The following is a 19,287-nucleotide window of genomic DNA, read 5'->3' on the forward strand; positions in this document are numbered from 1 at the left end:
GCACATCTGATCTATTCTCCCCTCAATAGAGGAGGCTACAAGACCTGCATTCAACATAATCATATAATCATCTGAGACACTGTTTTAAGCCTTCCACTCAGCTCAAAATGATAGTTCTGGTTCCATTCCACAGGTAAGCCTAGCTGTCTTCACTAAAGCAGCCAGACACCTGCAGGAACTGAGAATGGCCTTTGAACCAAGGTTGCAAGCATCACTCATTCCTACATGAGGCACAGTTTGCAGTTATGTACACCCACTGTGCTAAATCACTGCTGACAGAGTCTCCTCCACATTTCAGATTAGACCCCCCAGTAGGAAACAGAGTAGACACTGGCCTTCTTTACTGACCAGCCTGCTGTTTCCCTTGAGAGCTTCCTAACATTGTAGCTCCTAATGACATGCAGTCCCACCCTCTGCACTTATCTGGACCTCTCAGGAAGATCAGCTACAGTCCCAATGTGCAAAGCATCCCATGCTGTTCAGATGTACTTCCAGCAGTAGGCAATACTCAAACATATTTTTAAGACATGTGGGGGGCAACTGTGCAGCTGGTACCCATGCTTGCTTTCCACCCCTAGATACATGATCTCACCACTGTTCACCTATCAGGGTCAGGTAAGTGTTGTCCAGCCAGGAAGTGCAAATCAGAGGGTGCAGTGGCATCAGGGACTCCAGGTATCATTATAGGCTCCAGCTGTACAAAAGCATTCATATCAGGTCCCCAATGCCACCACAGCCCAGGATAGCTGCTTGACACCTGTCTATTGTGGCCAAAACAGCTTTCAGCTGTTTACAGACAGTGAACAGTTCCCCCAGTATCCGTGTACATCAGGGGCTGTCTCTATCCATCTCATGTCAGTTTCTTGTATGTACTGCAAGTAATGTAACACTAATACAAGAACCTGCTGGGTGCAATCTAAGGTCTGCCGCTATGCTACTTCTTTCCTGCCTTCCACCAGTTGCACTAGGTGCGTTCACTCGGCCCCTTGTCAGATACTACACATATCAGATATCAGATGATGGTTTCAGATTAGAGTTTGTTGACATCTCACAGTTCTGAACAACTGTACCTGACATAAAACTATCTTCTGACCCTGCTGATGCAAATCAATTGGACTTCTTTACCATTGCAGTCTTAAATATGCTGGAATCAAAATACTTCAACACATGTTCAACTTTCTCAAATAAATGCAAAGAGTTTCTTCTGTAATAATTTTTGCATATTGTCCAGTAATATGCAACTTCTCACACTCATTATTCACAAGTTAGAGTACATCACATGACAATGCATTTCAAGTTCTGACATAAAACCTACCTTAATTAACATTCAATATTCTTCTTCTGTTTTGCAATAACATCATGCCATACTGTTAAACTGTGTACATTAATTCAGTGGCAGCCAGTGAAGGTATGTTCTCGAAACTTTAACAAAAGCCCGTACCGAGCTACTGAGCGTCTCTCCTGCAGAGTCTTCCACTGGAGTTTATCTATCATCTCCGTAACGCTTTCGCGATTATTAAATGATCCTGTAACGAAGCGCGCTGCTCTCCGTTGGATCTTCTCTATCTCTTCTATCAATCCTATCTGGTACGGATCCCACACTGTTGCGCAGTATTCAAGCAGTGGGCGAACAAGCGCACTGTAACCTACTTCCTTTGTTTTTGGATTGCATTTCCTTAGGATTCTTCCAATGAATCTCAGTCTGGCATCCGCCTTACTGACGATCAACTTTATATGATCATTCCATTTTAAATCACTCCTAATGCGTACTCCCAGATAATTTATGGAATTAACTGCTTCCAGTTGCTGACCTGCTATTTTGTAGTTAAATGATAAGGGAACTATCTTTCTATGTATTCGCAGCACATTACACTTCTCTACATTGAGACTCAATTGCCACTCCCTGCACCATGCGTCTATTCGCTGCAGATCCTCCTGCATTTCAGTACAATTTTCCATTGTTACAACCTCTCGATACACCACAGCATCATCTGCAAAAAGCCTCAGTGAACTTCCGATGTCATCCACAAGGTCATTTATGTATATTGTGAATAGCAACGGTCCTATGACACTCCCCTGCGGCACACCTGAAATCACTCTTACTTCGGAAGACTTCTCTCCATTGCGAATGACATGCTGCGTTCTGTTATACAGGAATTCTTCAATCCAATCACACAATTGGTCTGATAGTCCATATGCTCTTACTTTGTTAATTAAACGACTGTGGGGAACTGCATCAAACGCCTTGCGGAAGTCAAGAAACACGGCATCTACCTTTGAACCCGTGTCTATGGCTCTCTGAGTCTCGTGGACGAATAGCGCGAGCTGGGTTTCACACAACCGTCTTTTTCGAAACCCATGCTGATTCCTACAGAGTAGATTTCTAGTCTCCAGAAAAGTCATTATACTCGAACATAATACGTGTTCCAAAATTCTACAACTGATCGACGTTAGAGATATAGGTCTATAGTTCTGCCCATCTGTTCGACATCCCTTCTTGAAAACGGGGATGACCTGTGCCCTTTTCCAATCCTTTGGAACGCTACGCTCTTCTAGAGACCTACGGTACACCGCTGCAAGAAGAGGGGCAAGTTCCTTCGCGTACTCTGTGTAAAATCGAACTGGTATCCCATCAGGTCCAGTGACCTTTCCTCTTTTGAGCGATTTTAATTGTTTCTCTATTCCTCTGTCGCCTATTTCGATATCTACCATCTTGTCATCTGTGCGACAATCTAGAGAAGGAACTACAGTGCAGTCTTCCTCTGTGAAACAGCTTTGGAAAAAGACATTTAGTATTTCGGCCTTTAGTCTGTCATCCTCTGTTTCAGTACCATTTTGGTCACAGAGTGTCTGGACATTTTGTTTTGAGCCACCTACCGCTTTGACATAAGACCAAAATTTCTTAGGATTTTCTGCCAAGTCAGTACATAGAACTTTACTTTCGAATTCATTGAACGTCTGTCGCATAGCCCTCCTCACACTACATTTCGCTTCGCGTAATTTTTGTTTGTCTGCAAGGCTTTGGCTATGTTTATGTTTGCTGTTAAGTTCCCTTTGCTTCCGCAGCAGTTTCCTAACCCGGTTGTTGTACCACGGTGGCTCTTTTCCATCTCTTACGATCTTGCTTGGCACATACTCATCTAACGCATATTGTACGATGGTTTTGAACTTTGTCCACTGATCCTCAACACTATCTGTACTTGAGACAAAACTTTTGTGTTGAGCCGTCAGGTACTCTGCAATCTGCCTTTTGTCACTTTTGCTAAACAGAAAAATCTTCCTACCTTTTTTAATATTTCTATTTACGGCTGAAATCATTGATGCAGTAACCACTTAATGATCACTGATTCCCTGTTCTGCATTAACTGTTTCAAATAGTTCGGGTCTGTTTGTCACCAGAAGGTCTAATATGTTATTGCCATGAGTTGGTTCTCTGTTTAACTGCTCAAGGTAGTTTTCAGATAAAGCACTTAAAAAAATTTCACAGGATTCTTTGTCCCTGCCACCCATTATGAACGTTTGAGTCTCCCAGTCTATATCTGGCAAATTAAAATCTCCACCCAGAACTATAACATGGTGGGGAAACCTACTCGAAATATTATCCAAATTATCCTTCAGGTGCTCTGCCACAACAGCTGCTGAGCCAGGGGGTCTATAGAGACATCCAATTACCATGTCTGGGCCTGCTTTAACCGTGACCTTCACCCAAATTATTTCACATTTCGGATCTCCGTCAATTTCCTTCGATACTATTGCACTTCTTATCGCTATAAACACGCCTCCCCCTTCACTGTCCAGCCTGTCTCTGCGGTATACATTCCAATCTGAGTTCAGGATTTCATTACTGTTTACGTCTGGTTTCAGCCAACTTTCTGTCCCTAGTACTATATGGGTGTTGTGACCGTTTATTAATGATAGCAGTTCTGGGACCCTTCTATAGATGCTCCTGCAGTTTACTATTAGCACATTAATATTGTTATTCCCTGTTGCATTTTGCCTACTCCTACCTTGCTGCGTCTCAAGAGGCGTCTTGTCGGGCCTAGGAAGGGAATTCTCTAACCTAAAAAACCCACATGTGCACTCAGCACGTACTCCACTACCCTTGTAGCCGCCCTGACCTATTCAGGGGGACCCTACATTTCTCCACCCAATAGCGGAGGTCGAGAAATTTGCACCCCAGATCTCCGCAGAATCGTCTGAGCCTCTGGTTTAAGCCTTCCGCTCGGCTCCAAACCAGAGGACCGCGATCGGTTCTGGGAACGATACTACAAATAGTTAGCTCTGATTCCACCCCGCGAGCGAGGCTTTCCGCCTTCATCAATTCCGCCAACCGCCTGTACGAACGGAGGATGACCTCTGAACCCAGACAGCAGGAGTCATTGGTGCCGACATGAGCAACAATTTGCAGTCGGGTGCACCCAGTGCTCTCTATCGCCGCCGGCAGGGCCTCCTCCACATCTCGGATGAGACCCCCCCCGGCAAGCAGACAGAGTGAACACTGGCCTTCTTCCCCGACATATCTGCTATTTCCCTAAGGGGCTCCATCACCCGCCTAATGTTGGAGCTCCCAATAACTAATAAACCCCTCCCCCGGTGTCCCTGCTCGGACCTTGCTGAAGGAGCGGCCACATGTCCACTCACAGGCAGAGCGGGCGATACCACACGGCCAGCCTCCACATTGACCCTCCGCCTCGTGCGCCGTGAACGCCGCTGAACCCGCCACTCCCCTTGAGGAGAGGGTGACCCAACCGCGCCCGGTACCCACGAAGATGTCTCGACAGCAGGGACAGTGGGTGAAGCATGTAACACCTGGGGTGTACCATGCGATGCACCAGACTCCCCACTCCCGCTACACTCCAAGGCAGCAGCCTGAAGACGGCTGACTGCGGCCATCAACACGTTCAGCTGTTCGCGAACAGTGGCCAGCTCCTCCTGCGTCCGTACACAGCAGTCACACATCCTATCCATCCTAAGAAATCAATTTACTGTAGAGAGTTATTCAACTTTTAACTGGACTGCTAATTCACTAAAGACGACTGACTAAACTGACTAAACTGTGGTTGCTAGCCACTTCTTGTAGAAAACAATGAAAATAGCACTACCGGTCTCTGGACTGTATTGAAAACAAACACTAGTACTACTGGCACTATGGTTGTCTAAAGGGACTCTCTGACTGTATTCAAAACAAACACGAAATCTATGGAACACTATTACTAAGCACTCGACAATTAAAGCTTCCTAAAAGCAAAAACACAAGGAAGAAGAAGTGACAAGTGCGAATAATACAGTTAATACTTAAATTAACGAAGCTTGCTGCACAGCAGACGTGAAGCGGACGGGAGTGACGACGACACTGACACTGTGCTCAAAACTGGAACAACAATGCAAGGAAAATACACAAAGCCCTCAAGGGTACATCATCTCCTGGTGATAGTGTGATCACCTTGATGACATGCAGTGGCCCTCTGTACAAACATTACATGCAAAAACAGGTAACAAAACATCCAAATAGTTTCATATTCTAAATCACTATATAGTTTAAATTCATCACCATCATTCATCCGCTAGGTAGACATAGGGTTACAGATCACTCTACCAGAGTGATGTGTAAATCATGTATTCTACAACTCAGGCAAAGTCGTTGTGACAAATTCATTTATCATACTTTAATTACATATTAATTACTTTCACAAGTACATACCTATAAGAAGTTCATTTATTATACTTTCCTTATGTATCAATTCCTGTACATAATTAATTACCTTCACAAGTGCAGTTCATACCTTATTTTAAATCTCCATCTACTCCTGCCTTATAAAATAATATTTTCATTTACAGAATGTAGTATTTTGATTCTTGTTTTGAATCATCAGTTATCTAGATTTTTTTTAATACAAAATACAATAGTCAGTGCTTACAGTGCTTCTACATACATTTTTATGACATAAGTTACATAAAAAATTAAAGCTTACCATTTCTTCTATTTCATTTGTATCTTAAATTAAATATCATTTAATCATCATAACTGTTTTCCTCTCTCCAAGCAATTTCAACATTCTTCTCCTGTTCTGCACTGATGCCATGCCACATTGTTAACACTGCATACTGTTATTCAGTGACACGCCACTTTACTGCAGCCTGGGACAGTGATGCAATGAACACACAAAAGCCAGACAGGTACCTCATTTCTTGGTGACACTGTGATTGCTGCCCCACCTTAAAGACATGTGGTGGCCTTCCATACATTTGTTACGTGCATAAACAGATAACAAGACTTCAAACAGTTTCATATTCTTAATTACTAAATCATTATGTAGTTTTAAACTTGTGACCACTTTCATCAGCCAAGCAGACACAGTGTTACACATCCCTCTACCACGAATGATACGTAAATCCAAAATAATCAGTGAAAATATTATTTGTCGATGTCCTGACGCATTCTCAGGTGACTGCAGTAGCTATACAAAAAGTAAATTTATTGTAGCATGTGTCTTTTCTTTTTCTTCCAAACATGAGTGGTGAAAAATAAAAGCTACATTGAGTGGCAAATGCACTGAATAAAATCATCAAATGAAACTCAAAATTGATTATTGTAGTACAAAGAATTTATCTAAGGTGTTTAACATTTCAGACAATTGGTCCACTTGATTTTGAATCATTTGTTATCCTATTGGGGTATAAAACGGTAGAGTTGGATCCAGAAACTGTACTAATTGATGCTCTCTCAAGATGGGACTATGACAATTCTGGGCTGATTTCCGAAGAAAGGTACAGTAACAGTAACAATAACAATAACAACAACTTTCAGAATAATATTTAGGTATGAGCTTGCAATAGCATTAGTACTATTTGTTGTCACTTTTGAGATAAAGAACTGTCCTATGTACATAAGACAAAAAAAAATAATAATAATTGTGTGATTATGTATGTTGGGCATCACATATGACCAGTTTCATCTTTTCTTATAGGATAAAACATGATCTAGTCACATGGGGTGACAGATTTACTCCTGAAGAGGTGAGCGTTTCTCACTTTATTTTTCATCTATTTATTTAATCTTAATTCTTATTTGGTATAATTATGTAATAAGTTTGATACCCATGAGTCTAGTTACAAATTTGTCTTGCTAATTTTTTACTCTTAATTTTGGCAAATGCTTTTTGATGAATTATACTTCAGAACATAAAAGATTAATTATGTGGAATTTATTGTGTTTACTTTATATGAAGTCCTCATTTCCCTTGAGCAAAGGAACTATTTATACAAAGAAAAACAGTTTTGTGAGTTCAGCCATGATTAGGCATGGAAAGTATCTTTTATGACAAACCTGTATACTTTAGTTTAGTTATAAACCAGATATTGTATAATTTTTGCACTGACAAAGGGCAAGAATCATTGTGTACTACAGCAGAGAAAGTGCTCTCATGATTACTGTCATGGTTTTATTCAAATCAGCTGACTTTAAACACAAAAACACCTAACTTTATACAGTACGGAAGTAAGTATCAATAGGATAATATGTGCATAATGCCAGAAAACAAACAAATAGAAACGATGTGTACTACAAAGTTTCTGGGAATGTAGATTGATCAACATTTTAACTAGAACTAGCATGTGCATGTTACTCAGAAACTCAGTTCAGCATGTTTTGCTTCGAGAATAATATCCAAGGTATGTATCCCAGAATGCTCTGGAGCTATGTACTTTGGTTATTTCCAGTCAGTTGCAAATTATGGCATAAGTTTTTGGGACAAAACCAAGTCAAGATCAAAAGAAATTTTTATTATGCAAGAGCTATCCATATAATGACTCATGCACACCACAAACACACTGTAGACCCTTATTTAAATAGCTAAAGATGCTAACATTACCATCTACATATATTTTAAAATTCCTGGAAATGATCACAAAAATCACTGTTATCTTCAAATCAACTCTAGCTACCATAATCACAATACAAGGCATGGTAAAGACTTCCACATTAGCTATGTAGCAAAATCCAGAAGTTAGAAACATGTGAACACTTAGGAATAAAGCTTTTAACTGCGCTTCCATACTAAGTTAAAGAGCTGAAAGACAAAAGTAAATTCAAGCATGAAGTAAAAAAATACCTGACATGTCCTGGCAGATTAAAACTGTGTGGCGGACCGAGACTCGAACTCTGGACCTTTGCCTTTCACAGGCAAGTGCTCTACCATCTGAGCTATCCAGGCACAGCTCACGACCCGCCCTCACAGCTTCAATTCTGCCAGTACCTTGTCTTCTACCTTCCAAACTTCACAGAAGCTCTTCTGCGTACCTTGCAGTACTAGCTCTCCTGGAAGAAAGAAGGAAATTGCGGAGACATGGCTTAGCCACAGCCTGGGGGTTGTTTCCAGAATGATACTTTCACTCTGCAGTGGAGTGTGCACAGATATGAAACTTCCTGGCAGATTAAAAGTGTGTGGCGGTCTGAGACTCGAACTCAAGACCTTGCCCGCAAAAGGCAAAGATCTCGAGTCACAGCCACACAGTTTTAATCTGCCAGGAAGTTTCATATCAGTGCACACTCCACTGAGAGTGAAAATATCATCCTGGAAACATCCCCCAGCCTGTGGCTAAGCCACATCTCCGCAATATCCTTTCTTCCAGGAGTGCTAGTTCTGCAAGGTTCGCAGAAGAGCTTCTGTGAAAATGAAGTACTGACAGAATTGAAGCTGTGAGGGTGGGATGTGAGTCGTGTTGGGTAGCTCAGATGGTAGAGCACTTGCCACGAAAGGCAAAGGTCCTGAGTTTGATCTAGGTCCGCCACGCAGTTTTAATCTGCCAGGAAGTTTCATATCAGCGCACACTCTGCTGCAGAGTGAAAATAACAGTCTAAAAAAATACCTGATGGATAAATGCTTCTACAGTGTCAATGAATATCTGTCTCAGATAATAAATTGAAGCCTTTACATGCTTTCAATAATTTAAATGAATTTAAATTTATTTTCAAATTATGAAATACTTATAGAAATTCTGTTAAATGCTCTCAGAACATTTTGTGTATAAGGCACAGTTAATGCCCTATACATGTTTTGCATGAGTATGTGTTTTGTCTTTTGACTAAGTGTTTGTTCTCTATTTATATACTATGGGTTTATAATTTGCTTTGTTTGGTTATTATGTTATGCATTGTTGTCATGTGTTACATGTAAACATTCTAATGATGAATCACATGTGAGATCTTTTGGATGATGAATAAAATAAATAAATAAATGAAGGCAGTGTTTTGAAGAGTTATATTATGGGCTTACTAAGCACTACATCCTGAATACAAAAACACTGACCCTGTAGCAACTGTCTTGATTTTTAAGGTAGCAGTCTAACTACAGAAAACCCAGGATGCACTAACTCAGACAGTTATATCAAGCATATAATGCTCTTTTGTATACACATACTGAAAACAAGTTAGCTTGACAATGTGAGACAATAATTGTATACAGCTCATTTAGTCTCTCAACACTTATCATGGCACACACCACACATCCTTCTAGATGACTTAGTACTGTGACCCTATTGCAATACCTCTGTTACATCTCCATCGCTTTCCTTTTGCCTGTCTGAAAAACTATGTAGCATCCCATTATGATGAGTAAGATGTTGAGATTAGAAAAAAGGTGAAGCTTTAATATTGTAATCTATTAATCTAACTTGTAAGATTTTCCATTTGAAAGCATTATATTGTGAACATATAATTTGACAGAGGTGGTTTAGTTGTTGTCAATTTTTTTATTAAACCCTACTTTAAGTTCTTTAAGTAACTTTTAATTGTGTAGTACGCTTTACGAGGTCTGATCAAAAAGATCTGGAACATTTGTAATTTTGCGCCAATGGTGTGTTGGAACAAAATGCGATTGGCATCCTTGCACATGCCTGTATTTAGTGTGTAACTGCCAGAAGTTTCATTGTTGTATGTCTGTTAGTTATTATTCAGAGCTGTGTTGAGTACAACATTGTGTTGCACACTTTGCAAATGGCAGAGTTACAGGAGTGAGTCTGCATTAAATTTTACATGAAACTCCAGAAAACCTTTACAGAGACACACCAAATGATACAGGAAGCCTACAGTGATGAGTGCTTAAGCCACACTTGGTGTTATGAATGGTTCACATGGTTTAAAAGTAGCCAGGCGGAAGTTAAAGATGACCCTCACTCAGGACGCCTGTTGACGTCTACCGACGACGCTCATGTCAGGAAGGTCAACAAAATTGTGCATGCCAATTTAAGACTGACGATCCAAGAGATTGTAGAAGAGTGTAACATTTCAGTTGGATGATGTCAGGAAATCCTGACACAGCACCTTGAAATGCATCTTGTTGCCACGAAGTCTGCCCCACGGCTCTTGAGCCAATACCAGAAAGACCTTCACCTTGCAATCTACGAAGAGCTTTTGGATTGTACAAATGAGAATGAGATGTTCCTTAATATAATCATAACCGGTGATGAGTTGTGGCTCTATGGTTATGATGTTGAGACCAAGGTTCAATCTTCACAGTGGGGCAGGAACAGTTCTCCAAGATAAGAAAAAGCTCATCAAAGGCATGCTGTTAGTTTTTCTGCCTTTGAAAGATTATTTCATCACGAATTCTTGCTACAGGGATAAACTGTTAATTGACTGTACTATTGAAATGTTTTGTGATGCTTGTGAGAAAATGTGTGAAGAAAATGGCCTGAAATGTAGCGAGAAAATTTATGGCTCTTGCATCACAATAACACACCTGCATATTTGTCTCTGTTGATGTGTGACTACTGCACAAAAAACGAAATCACTGTGCTGTCTCATCCTCCATACTCTCCAGACCTGGTCCTGTGGAATTCTTTTTATTTCCAAAATTGAAGGCCCTGTTTAAAGGACAAAGATTTGCAACAATAGATGAGATAAAAGAAAATTCACAGATGGTTCTTCGCGCAATTGAGGAGGAGGCATGCTGAGACTGCTTCTGGAAGGGGAAACGGTGTTGGGAGCAGTGTATCAATTGTGGAGAAGAGTGGTTCAAAGGAGACCATGCACACTAAGTAAAAGTTAACTTCAGAAAAATTTTGTGGACAAAGCTCCAGAATATTTGAACAGACCTTGTATTTAAGAGGTCTGCTTTGAGTGCATTTCAAATAAATGTACTTTAGCTATCTTTTGCATCTCCGTGGATAAATTATTACACAATTTTAACTCATACGAGAAAACACTGTTCAGAGATTTTAATTTTTTTTCCCCTATGCTAACTGCAAATTCAAAATACTACTTTTTCCGTGATTATGCATAATTATTGCTGATATAATTATTAATGCTTTTTTCGTAATGTGCACAACAGACACATAGGTAAACCTACTTGGCACACTGAGGACACCCAATTCTTTTAAATATTTCCTTACAGTGAGCCCAGCTACTACTTTTAGTTATTTATTATTCTTTATGGCCATTTTCTGCAGTTTGTAAATCGTGTCCATGTTTTGTGCATTTAATTCCCAGAAAAGAATACAATAGCTAATATTTACGAATGAGTGTACATGTGAATAATACATCACCCAAGGTACTGACTGTTAGATACTAATTATAGAATCCTACTGGTATAACATGTTGATGGCATTTTCTTTGCTGGTATCTTGACATGTTCATTTGATGTTATCTGAAAATCAATTTTCATTCCTAAAAACTTTGTTTCTGCTACAGTCTATAGATTCATCATTTATATTTAGAGTGGCAGAATTGTTTTCCTTCTTTAAGTGAATTTTACAGCTGTTTGTTTTCTTTATGTTCAGTGTTAATTTATTACATGCTGTCCAATTGTAAACATCCTTTACAGTTTCATTTGCCTTCTCAACTAGGAGTTCCGTTGTTTCATCAGTGACTGTAATGTTTCCGTTATCAGCAAAGACAATTCTTTCTCCATACCTTATACTGTCTGTTAAGTCATTTATGAATTAAGAGCAGAATTGGCCCTAATACACTACCCAAAGGAACATCTATGTTAATATGTTTTGCATCTGATAATTGTTTCACTAAAAATGTAGCGTCATCTGATGTGTAGGCTATTTCTACTTTTTGCAGTCTATTTTCCAGGTATGACTGGAGCCACTCATTAGCTATTCCTTTTATATATAGTGCTTCTAGTATATTTAGTAATATTTTGTGGCTAACATTACAAAAGCCCAGACAGGTCTGGGAATAAGCCTATGACACAGTCATCACTGTCAACAGCTTGAGGTAACACTTTTGCAAGCACATTTATGTCTGATACTGTTCTTATGCCACCTTGGAAGCCAAACTGTAATCTGATAAAAAGATTGTATTTATTCATGTAACTCATTAGTCTGTCTTTCATAACTGATTCTGCATCTACATCTACATCTACATCTATACTCCACAAACCATCTCACAGTGAGGTAGAGCAAATTTCTAGTACCACTATTTTACCACCTTTCCTGGTTCCACTTCTAAATGGCATGTGGGAACAATGGTTTTCTGTAAACCTCTGTATGAGCTCTAATTTATTTGATTTCCTTGTCATGGTCATTAATTACATGTATGTGGGAAGAAATAATGTGTTGTAGTATCTGCCACTGGAGTTTGTTGACCGTCTCTGAACATGATAAAATGCACCTCTCTTTTTTGGAATATTTCTCTCTCTCTCTCTCTCTCTCTCTCTCTCTCTCTCTCTCTCTCTCTCTCTCTCTCTATCTATCTATCTATCTCCTACTAATCTTAACATGGTAAGGGTCTCAGACTGATGAACATCAATCAAGAAACAGTTGAACAAGTGTTTTATAATCTACTTCTTTCATGAGTGAATTACATTTTCTCGGGATTCTTCTAATGAGTCTCAGTTACAGTAGTTAAAATTTTCAGTGATTTGCCGCCAACAGTTTTATTCAAACAGTGGTGAATTTCTACACCAATTTATGAACAATATGTTACATTAAGGGTTAACTTCAAGTACTCGCACCAATGACTGATCCTTGCAGATCTTCCTGCAATTCACTCTGCACTCTGGTGTTCTGGCATTGTTTCCTGTTGATAACTGCATTGATAGCAGAAACATCCTAATGGAGTTTTCAATATAGGTCTACAACTGTGTTCATTTCTCCTACTACTCTTTTGGAAAATGGGAATCACTCTTGTAATTTTCCATTCACCAAGTACCCTTTGTCGCTCCAGTGACCTATGCTAACTGCTCTAGAAGGGGAGTAAATTCTTTAGCATAATCTCTTCAGAATCTCATAGGTATCCCATGTGGCCTTTCAAATACTAATTTTTTATTCTGACAACACGTATCTCAATCATTCGTGCAATGATTGAAAAATGAAACTGTATTACAGTCTTCTGTGGGGAAATAGTTTCAGAAAACCAAATTCAGCATTTAATCCTTTGCTCTAGTTGTCTTAAATTTCAGTGATAATGTGGTTACTGAGTGACTGAGCAGATGATTTCAATCCACTTACTGACAAAAACTTAAGGTTTTTATTCAGATCAGCTGATGAAATTTTGCATTTGAATTCATTGAGTGCTTCTTGCCTAGCTCTCCTTATGCTAAACAACTATTTTCATTTTCTGATATACCTAAAACATAAAATTTACAATCAGTGTGCATTACCAGTTCTGCTTTGTGGGAGTGAGATACAAGCTTTTAATGTGAAAACCATTAAAAAACAAGACCTCTGATGTATCTAAAACAGACAATTTATAATCAGTGTGCATTACTAGTTTTGATTTATGGGAGCAGATATGGACTTTTAATATGAAAATCATTAAAAAACAGAGACTTACTCAGGAAGCAATGGAGAGGTGCATTATGGGAATTACCACAAGAAACAGAAGAAGGGATAAGAGAGAGGTGAATTGTACAATTTTTTGGGGGTAATGTCATGAGCTGGAAATGAAATACGAGGGCCGTTCAGAAAGTAACCTCCGGTTGATTTAAAAAATTACACCAAGTTAAATAAAAATATTTTAATGTATACATCTTACAACTACATCTTTGCACTATTTTTCTACATAGTCTCCATAGTGATTGAGGCACTTATTGTATCTCTTCACAAGCTTTGAAATTCCTTCTGCATAAAAATCACCCACTTGTGCCTGGAGCCAGCCTGTGACCGCATCTTTGAGCTCTTCGTCGTCATCAAACCGCTGTGACCCGAGCCATTTCTTCAAATGCATGAAGAGGTGATAATCACTTGGCGCCAGGTCTGGGCTGCAAGGTGGGTGGTTGATAACGTCCCACTTGAAGGACTCAAGAAGGGCCGTTGTTCTGCGAGCAGAGTGAGGACGGGCGTTATCGTGCAAAAAAACGATACCAGAAGTCAGCATACCACGGCGTTTGTTCTGTATAGCCCGTCGTAACTTTTTTATTGTTTCACAGTACACGTCTTGATTAATGGTCGTACCACATTCCATGAATTCAACCAACAACACCCCTTTGGCATCCCAAAACATCGTTGCCATCAGTTTTCTGGCAGAAAAATCTTGCGAGGCTTTTCTTGGTTTGGTAGGCGAATTTGAATGTGCCCACATCTTTGATTGTTCTTTTGTCTCAGGGTTCACATACTTAATCCAGGTTTCGTCACCGGTCATGATTCTGTTTAACAATGGTTCTCCTTCGTCCTCATAATGTGACAGAAAGTCTAATGCAGAGGCCATTCTTTGAGTTTTGTGGTGGTCGGTAAGAATTTTGGGCACCCATCGTGCACAGAACTTACGGTAACCCAATCTTGCTGTCACTATCTCGTACAAGAGAGTCTTAGAAATCTGTGGAAAACCAGTAGACAACTCCGACATTGAGAAACGTCGATTTTCACGAACTTTTGCATCAACTGTCTGAACGAGTTCGTCAGTCACCAATGATGGTCTACCACTCCTCTCTTCATCATGAACGTTTTCTCGTCCACTTTTAAATAAACGTACCCATTCACGGACAACTCCTTCACTCATAACTCTTGGTCTTTACACGGCACAAAGCTCACGATGAATAGCTGCTGCAGAATATCCTTTGGCTGTGAAAAACCTTATGACAGCACGCACTTCACATTTGGCGGGGTTTTCTATTGCAGCACACATTTCAAACTGCCACAAAAACTAAACTAGCGCAGGTACGACGTTCACTCGACCACGGCTTGATGCCGGCTGACCTGTTGAGTGCGTGAACGCACAGATGGCATCGCTACTCCCCCCACAACCCGCACTGTGACCAATCGGAGGTTACTTTCTGAACCGCCCTCGTATAAAGCACTCAGCTGGAAACATCAAACAGCCCAAACTAAAGGCACTATTAAGGATCATTCCATGTAGAAAATGTGATGAGTGCTAAACAAAACATGCAGCAAGCTCAATATGTAAGTACACCTCCAGTGACATTTTTGTCAAAATTTTGGCACTACAAGCTGGTTGTGGTAATACAACCAATATAGGTAAACAGAAAAGCAATGGCAAAATCTCCAAAAAATTCTAAAATTGAATTTCTAATGCAAAGATGCACCAAAGGGCTCCTACTATGTGCTGACTGCCATGGAGAAGATCTCTATACATGCATTTGTAAAAATATACATTTAAAACATTCCATTTTTATTAAGGTTAAGCCTGGTTGCCACAATAAATGCAGTGGTGCAGAATGTTTTAATGGACAAGTCAACAAAAAAAGATGATCATTTGGTGATTATAGGTGGTGGCAACAAGGTAAATAAAAATGAAAGCAAGAGAGTCCTTGATATTTTTGAAACTTGTTCCCAAAATGAATTATTACGAATGTCATTAGCATAGATATGCAGCACAGCACGGTCTACCACATTGGTTATTGGTTTTGAGTTAATAAAGTAGTACAGTTCTACAGTTCTGAGCTACAAATTGTGTAATAAGTTTAACTGTGTACATTTGCCAGACCTAAGTAAAATGACTTGCCATACTAATATGAAAAGGATTTTCATTATGCAGATGAGAGACTTGAAGATCACACTGTAAGTGAAACAAGGAACAGCTTGTAAAAGCCTGTTTAACAGTTTCTGTATTCTGACAGTTAGGCTATGTGCATGCTAGAACCATTATGCTAGTGAAAGAAGACACTAAGATCACAAATTGGAACATGCAAATTCACAGTCATGATACAAAGCATAAAATAGACTTCCATATGGCTGATTGGAGATTAACTTTATCATCAAGAAGCCCATACATCCAAGGGCCTGTTTTTTTTTTATAATTTTCTACCAAATTTTCTTAAGATGAGACATGGGACACTTGTAAAAAATGATTCAAGCAGCAGCTTATCCATAAATGACAATATAACTTAGATATAAGATACATAATAATTAAGTAAGAATCCTCCCAAGAAACAAGTATAGGATAAATTTCATAACAAACCAACTATGCGCTATGGGTTTATTAGTGTCCTACTGTTCAAATTATTTTATTGTAGCTTATTGTAAAAAATAATGCTATAATTTATACTTTGTCGATACTGCCCATGCATGTGAAATTACATGTTATGAGCAGAAAATAAATTTGAAATGAGAAGGTAATTCTTTGTTGGTCATAATAAAACACTTCCATCTAGTGACTTGTGTGTAGCAGTAAATCTGCAGAAATCACAAGATGAAGTGCAGACAGAGCTGGAGGACTCTTAAAATCACTTTCATTTAAACACAATAGCAAATTGCTTACATATAGCTGTTACTGAATTTGACTGAGTCAGCCATCTTCACACACCTAAATTGTCACAGCTTTATTGCTTATTGATCTTTGTCCATCATCTATCACAGGTGTCAACACTCTATTTAAAGCTATACATATGGTTCCTTTTTATTGCTATTCACTATTTACCCTCAATAATATAAATATTTTATGTTGTTCAACACCCTGGTATTCAACTTCAGTTCACTGTAATTCATATTCATTTTTTGATAATGCAGTGTTATAAGTTCAACAAATTTAAAAATGTTTACTTGGTGATACAGTGGAGATAATAACTAACAGCATGTCAATTTTTTCACAGGCTGATCTGGCTCTTGATGATGCTCCAGTTTGCATGAGGAAAGGAGTTGCAATGATAGACTACATTAAATTTTGTAACACATTAAGTGGATTACGCAAAAAGACAAAAACACCTGGACCTGAAGATTTCATGAGTCACGCACATTAGTGGTGGACTTCCCTACATGTCTGTGATTTCACCTAGTCTTAAGGTGATAGATGTTATCTCAATGATTGCAACTGCACAGTATGTAAATCAAGATTTTGTACAAAATGTACAAGAATATAACTCTTTAAAACATCAGTTCAAACAATAAAAAGAAGACAGTATGCATCTAGTATTTGTATTAACAACAGTTACTCAATGGATCGGCCTGAAAAACTTTCATATATCATTTATAGAATTATTTATACATCCATTACAACTATCAGCAATTGTGCAGTAATTGATATTGTATTTCCAACATACATTCAATATCAAAACATGACCCCTAGATTTTTTTGAAGTTTCATTTCTTCATTCATCATGTTACACATATCCTGCAAACAAGTATAACCTTTAAGGATGTGAAAATAGTCAAAGTATACAATAACAGATTTCAAGCAGCCAGTGGTATGGTATTAACAATTAATCATCACAATACTGCTACAAAAGTATTTATGTTGAGCCAGCACAAACTGAACATACAAAAATTAGCAGCAAAGATGACATTAAATCAGTGCTGTGTAACTCCTATTGCAAACTTACTACCTGCATGACTGCATCAAGGTTTATCATAGAACAGTCTATGCACCACAAAATTTGAGCCCTGCATCGCTACTTTTCATGCAGCAAATAGAAATATTTTGAATCTGTAGGAATTCTAAATGTGTTACTTCATATATGATGAGAGACTTCTGAAGACCCTTGCAGTCACTTTGAGTCCTGCAGCATGATGCAAATTCTAGATGGTGAATATTTTCCTGTTTCCTTGTAGTTGCATAAATTACAATTCAACTAAAGCTGGATGTAATTATTAGTATCAGAGACCATTAAAGCAATTTTGGTCCATATCTTTTACTCTCCTCATAACAGGATGTCAGATGTATTAATACTTATGACAATGTGGTAGAAGATAACTTACTATCAATTTCTTAAAGAAACACTTAAAGTGACAAACATTTCACAGAAGCTCAGGTATAATATTTAACACAAAAAGAAAGAACAAATTAAAAATATACTAAGACACGAAAAGAGGTGATACAAAATATTAGACACAAAGCCTTCTGTTTCAACTCAAAAGAGAATAAAAGAACAAATGCAAAACCACATTAGAGAAGAAATGAGCTTAAATTTCCACCTGCTGGTACGTGATTCATTAGTTCCATTACACAGTATTTTCAAATTTTTAGGGCAGTGAGACAAGATATAAAATGTAAAAACTATTCAGAAACTGAGGGTTGTTCAGCAAGCCACGAAGTATCGGATTTATGACACTCAAGAAAGTAAACAAAAGGATTAGGAAATGACTGGAAGACATAATTACAATTATTTAAATGAGAATTAAATGTAAATGGGTGGGACACATAATCAAACAAATCCCAGATGGATCAAGAAACTTCTTTACTGGATTACAGATAATGAAAAGACTAAGTTGTTAACTTAATGGCAGATGGATTGTTGACATTAGCAAACATGCAGGAGTGCAATTGACGTCTATATTGGAAAACTGTTTGATACCTCCCCCTTCGTACCCATTATCTCTACAGTTAGGTCCCTCTCACCCCGGGGTCTGAGTGACTAGTCATTCCTTTTTAACTTCATTAATCTACCCCTTTCTCCTCCCCGATGAACGAACTCTTATTTCTGAAAACTAGGTAGTGCGTCCCTTTTACTTTTATATGTCTATCATCAATATTACACATTTTGTATCCTGATGGTAAGAATAAAAGAGAAGAAATGAGCTTAAATTTCCACCTGCTGGTATGTGATTAATTAGTTCCATTACACAGTATTTTCAAATTTTAAGGGCAGTGAGACAAAAAAAAAAAATTTTTGCCAAAAAAAGTACTCCCGTCCATTTGTACTCTTATAATTATTTATAGTAGGATGTGTGTGTAACAATAATACATGACAAATATTTACAACTAAAACAAATGCACTAATGTACCTTCCACAGGTCCCAAATGGAATGATCATCTCTCTCTCTCTCTCTCTCTCTCTCTCTCCCTCTCTCTTCTTTAATGAACACTCATGAACACTCATTTACTAAGATCACCTTAATGCACTGAATTTAAAATTTGAAAAAAGTGTTTTTTTATTTATCAGGTAA

The 19,287-nt window shown here is 38.6% G+C and overlaps 1 protein-coding gene across 3 annotated transcripts in view; it reads left to right on the top strand.

Annotated features, from left to right (window-relative positions):
- Positions 1-17,313, top strand: part of LOC126474922 (myosin regulatory light polypeptide 9-like) — a 145,665-nt gene extending 128,352 nt beyond the window's left edge. For all 3 annotated transcript variants that reach the window (XM_050102427.1, XM_050102429.1, XM_050102428.1), the window contains 3 exons: positions 6,632-6,768; positions 6,969-7,017; positions 16,998-17,313. In XM_050102427.1, coding sequence (XP_049958384.1) covers positions 6,632-6,768; positions 6,969-7,017; positions 16,998-17,144 — 333 coding nt within the window. In that variant the 3' untranslated portion in view covers positions 17,145-17,313. The remainder of the gene's footprint in view (positions 1-6,631; positions 6,769-6,968; positions 7,018-16,997) is intronic.
- The last annotated feature ends 1,974 nt before the right edge of the window (positions 17,314-19,287 follow it).

Source organism: Schistocerca serialis, chromosome 4, assembly GCF_023864345.2.
Source record: "Schistocerca serialis cubense isolate TAMUIC-IGC-003099 chromosome 4, iqSchSeri2.2, whole genome shotgun sequence".
Taxonomy (NCBI): domain Eukaryota; kingdom Metazoa; phylum Arthropoda; class Insecta; order Orthoptera; family Acrididae; genus Schistocerca; species Schistocerca serialis.